The sequence below is a fragment of the Boleophthalmus pectinirostris genome, unplaced genomic scaffold, assembly GCF_026225935.1.
Source record: "Boleophthalmus pectinirostris isolate CB_2022bp ecotype Guang Dong unplaced genomic scaffold, ASM2622593v1 HiC_scaffold_9, whole genome shotgun sequence".
Taxonomy (NCBI): Eukaryota; Metazoa; Chordata; class Actinopteri; order Gobiiformes; family Gobiidae; genus Boleophthalmus; species Boleophthalmus pectinirostris.
The window spans coordinates 39,145,769-39,150,778 of record NW_026571541.1 but is presented as its reverse complement, the minus strand read 5'-3'; the positions used below and the strand labels follow the sequence as shown (position 1 = coordinate 39,150,778).

Genomic DNA, 5,010 nt, shown 5'->3' with positions numbered 1-5,010 from the left:
ATAAACAACTGAGATAATGTGGTTGCATAAGTGTTCACACTCTTTTATAACGGGGGATGTGGCCGTGTTCAGATTTAACCCATGACGTTCAAACTCATGTTAAACTGGAGTCAACTGAAGTGCCTCTGAACAACCCCAAATCAAGTCGGCTTTTCCTCACATTTTTGTAGCCACATCTTCCAGCACAAGCCATGGTCCACAGAGAAGCTTCCAAAGCATCAGAGGATCTCATTATTCAAAGATATCAGTCAGGCCAAGGCTACAAAAGAATTTCCAAGGAATTAAATATACCATGAAACACAGTGAAGACGTCATCATCAAGTGGAGAAACTATGGCACAACGGTGACATCACCAAGAACAGGACGTCCGTGCAAAGTTGATGATAAGACGAGAAGAAAACTAGTGATGGAGGCTGCCAAGAGGACGACAGCAACACTGAAGGAGCTGCAGGAACTTGTGGTGAGTACTGGCTGTGTAGAACATGTGACAACTATCTCCCGTCTTCTTCATGTGTCTGGGCTGTGGCGTAGGGCGGCAAGACGGAAGCCTTATCTTACAAAGAAAAACATCCAAGCCTGACTGAATTTTGCAAAAAGACACCTGAACTCTCTCCAACGCATGTGGGAAAATGTGTTATGGTCTAATGAAACCAAGGTTGAACTTTTTGGACATAATTCCAAAAGGTTTGGTGCAAAAACAACACTGCTCATCACCAAAATAACACCACACCTACAGTGAAGCGCGGTGGGGGCAGCTTCATGCTTTGGGGCTGTTTTTCTTCAACTGTTGTTGTGGTCAGGGTGGAGTAGGGTGACCAAACGTCCGTTTTTCCCCGGACATGTCCGTATTTTGCATCCTGTCCGGGGCGTCCGGGGTTTTTTTTATAAAGTGATGCAAATGTCTGAGTTTTCAGTACCGTTCATTGGGTCGTTAAACTGAGCGTCTCTCGTAGCGTCTGTGACTCAGGAGCGAGACACAAACAGTCGCTCAGTCTGCAACATACTGAAGTACAAAAGTGCATTTAACAACGACTTGTACAAGAAAATTCTGTTTTTCGTCCCGGTCGAGACAAGTGTGAGTCCATGTGCACAGGTGGAGGTGAGAGGACAGTGTCCCTCGTTTATCGTGGGGGTTATGTTCTAAAAATAACCTGTGACAGGTGAAATCCACCAAGTATCAACTTTATATTTTACAATTATTCAATCTGTGTTAAGTTTGTAAAACCTCAGCACAAACTTTATACACTTTTCTCCGACAGGATCGACAGGTGCAACACTTTTTACATCCTTCTTCAAACTTGTTGCTGCTGTCGTCCTTTTGTTATTTTCCTTCTTTATGTAACAAACTGAAGATTCATTTATTCTGTAATGGAGCCGACAGAGCAGAGTCCAGTACAGGACCACACCTGCACAGGACAGGACCACACCTGCACAGGACAGGACCGCACCTGCACAGGACAGGACCACACCTGCACAGGACAGGACCGCACCTGCCCTTTAACCTGAGATTATATCAAACTTTTGCGCTGCCTACACCACGGACTGAACCAAGACTAAACCAGGACTAAACCAGAACTGAACCAGGACTCACTGTCAGGACGGGCTCGGAGGTGACACAGGAGAAAGGAGCGGCTCAGCTCCGCCCCTCACAGAGTTAAACGCGGCAGTTGCCCGATGGCGTTTTGTGGACAAACTGCTCGGCGTTTTCTCTCTTAAGTCCAAGATTAGTCCTGGTTTAGACCTGGTTTAGTCCTGACTCACCCGTGTGTAATTACTACCAGCCTGAAATACACAATAACGTTCATACACTGTAAAAAATTGCACTAAAAAACAATCTGAGAACCCCCCCCCCCCCCCCAAAGGTGTCTGGGTTTTCACAACGGAAATATAGTCACCCTAGGGTGGAGGGAATTATGACCAGTTCCAAACAACAGTCAGTGTTGGCACAAAACCTTCAGCCTTCTGTTAGAAAGATGAAGATGAAGAGGAACTTCATCTTTCAGCACGACAAAGACCCAAAGCCCACATCTAAATCAACAAAAGAATGACTTCACTGGAATAAGATGGAGGTTTTGGAACGGCCCAGTCAGAGTCCAGACCTGAATCCCGTCAAACACCTGTGGGGTGACCATGATCTGAAGAGGGCTGTGCACAGGAGATGCCCTCGCCATCTGAGTGGGCAAATATTGCCACATCAAGATGTTCCACGCTGATAGACTCCTACCCACAAACACTGAGTGCTGTAATAAAAGCCAAAGGTTCTGCAACAAAGTTTTAGTTTAAGGCTGTGCATATTTATGACACCAGGTTATTTCAAGTTTTTTATTTTATATTTTTCCCCTTGAAAGTTTTCAGTTTGTTTTTCAATTGCGTTGTACAGGTTTTAGGTCACATTAAAGGTGGAAAAAGTGGTGAAATCATTTGTCTTGCTGTCATTATTTTACATGACAAAACCTGGCATTTGAACAGGGCTGTGCAGACTTTTTATATCCACTGTAAGTCTCCACAAACTGATTCATGTTTAGTTTTCATTCTTATTATTATTATTTTCATTCTTATTATTATTTTCATTCTTATTATTGATTAATTTTAATGTAGTTTGAGTCTGATAACAGAGTCCATAATTTGAGTCATATCTGCGACAGACCCGTCCCCGTGTCTCTTCTGAAGAACATTAAACTGACAAATGTAAATGTTCTAAATGTTTTAAATGTTCAAATATTTCAATGTTTTAAATGTTCAAATATTTAAATGTTCAAATATTTCAATGTTTTAAATGTTGTGATGTTTTGTTTTCAGGTGAAGGTGATTCTGGGCGAGGACCGAGAGGCCACAGGGATCCTGCTGAGCATCGACGGAGACGACGGCATCGTACGGATGGAGCTGGACGACCAACTCAAGATCCTCAACCTCAGGTCTGTTCTAGTCCTGGTTTAGTCCTGGTTTAGTCCTGGTTTAGTCCTGGTTTAGTCCTGGTTTAGTCCTTGACCCTCTTGTGTGTTTGTGTGCAGGTTCCTGGGGCGTCTGGAGCATTGAGCCTTTTTCTTCATCTTCTCTTCGTTTTTGTTTTTTTTAGTTTTTCTTCAGTGAAAGTTTTTAGTCTTTTTCTCGTCTTTTGTTTTGACACAAAAACTCTGTTTCATGTGAATAAAGATTCTGCAGCTCAGATTCATTCTGTTCAATAAAAGGATTTTATTCAACTCAAATACTTTTGTACTCGTCATCTGTACTACTACTACTACTACTACTACTACTACTACTGCTACTACTACTACTACTACTACTACTACTACTGCTACTACTGCTACTGCTACTGCTACTGCTACTACTGCTACTGCTACTACTACTACTACTACTGCTACTACTACTACTACTACTACTACTACTACTACTTGCTACTGCTACTGCTACTACTACTACTACTACTACTGCTACTACTACTACTACTGCTACTGCTACTGCTACTGCTACTGCTACTGCTACTACTGCTACTACTACTGCTACTACTACTACTACTACTACTACTGCTACTGCTACTACTGCTACTACTACTACTACTACTACTACTACTAGCTACTGCTACTGCTACTACTACTACTACTACTACTGCTACTACTACTACTACTACTGCTACTGCTACTGCTACTGCTACTGCTACTACTGCTACTACTACTGCTACTGCTACTACTGCTACTGCTACTACTACTACTGCTACTGGTACTACTACTGCTACTGCTACTACTACTACTACTACTACTACTACTCCTGTCAGAGAATTTTACCCTAAGACATCAGTTTACGTTAAATAAAGACACATCAAAACGAGACGGTTTAGTTATACTTGTGGAAGGAGAGAGCTGTTTGTAACACTGTCTGACCTCCTCTGACAGACACTCCCCAACAGCAGCTTTTATTGAAGTCATTTCACAGATAATAATACAGTCCATTATGTTAAACTCATGATGTTTACCATTACTATTTGTTTCTCCTGGCACATTGTCTTAACCCATTGACGCCGGATGCTGCGCAGCGCTGAGTCTCCTGTCCGGATTGTCTGGCGATCAGCGTCACTGGTAAAGGCGGGGCCACACCTGGAAGCATCGGGGGGCGTGTCCTCCTCTCACTTCCATTCACTCCCGTAGAGAGACACAAAACTGCCGGAGCTTTATTGTCACGTTAAACCTTCTTTATCGTGGTGTATTATTTCTCCATTGAAAAATAATCCAAATGTTTCCCGCACATGTTTCCATCAAGACCTGGTTTGAAGTAACAAACGTTGTTCTTTACTGCAGAACATGAACGCAGCTCAAACACTTGATCTGTTCACTGTTCCAGACGCTCCTATAACAGGTGCCATATCACTGTGTCGTGTAACAAATAGACATGGTCAAACACAAATGTTGTCCGTGTCTTCACTGTCATTGTCACTGTCAGCATTTTTGTGTTTGACCATGTTCATGTGTTACACGACATAGTGATATGACACCTGTTATAGGAGCGTCTGGAACAGTGAACAGATCAAGTGTTTGAGCTGCGTTCATGCGCTGCAGTAAAGAGCAACGTCCTGTGCCAATCGGTTAAAAGTGTACCTTTTACCCTTGTACATGAACGCAAACCAATGCTGACTATCTTCATGAATGCGGATGCTCCAGAAAGCATTGCTTAGATCAACGACAGAAAAATATTTGGCTTCTGGATCTAGTTTGTTTAGCAAGGTGTGGGGATTGGGGACGTTGGACTGCCTGATTCACTGCCCTCAGGTCTTGTATCAGCCTCCATCCTATTGAAGGCTCGTGCTTTTTGATTGGGAAGATTGGGGTGTTACAATTAGAATCGGAGCAAGGGACTATTATTCCTGCATCTAATAGTTCATTGATGACTGGAAGAATGCCTGCTTCAGCATCTTTTTTTAGTGGGTTTTGTTTCACCTTTGGCCTGCGTTCATTTTTGCCTTTGATCACTACTGGTTCAACATCGTTCATTAAGCCAACATCTGATGGGCCCTTGCTC

General features: G+C 42.9%; 1 protein-coding gene across 1 annotated transcript in view; it reads left to right on the top strand.

Moving 5' to 3' along the window:
* The window catches only part of supt5h (SPT5 homolog, DSIF elongation factor subunit), a 30,962-nt gene extending 27,756 nt beyond the window's left edge, over positions 1-3,206 (top strand). The window contains exons 30-31 of the mRNA XM_055166587.1: positions 2,800-2,915; positions 3,012-3,206. Coding sequence (XP_055022562.1) covers positions 2,800-2,915; positions 3,012-3,036 — 141 coding nt within the window. The 3' untranslated portion in view covers positions 3,037-3,206. The remainder of the gene's footprint in view (positions 1-2,799; positions 2,916-3,011) is intronic.
* The last annotated feature ends 1,804 nt before the right edge of the window (positions 3,207-5,010 follow it).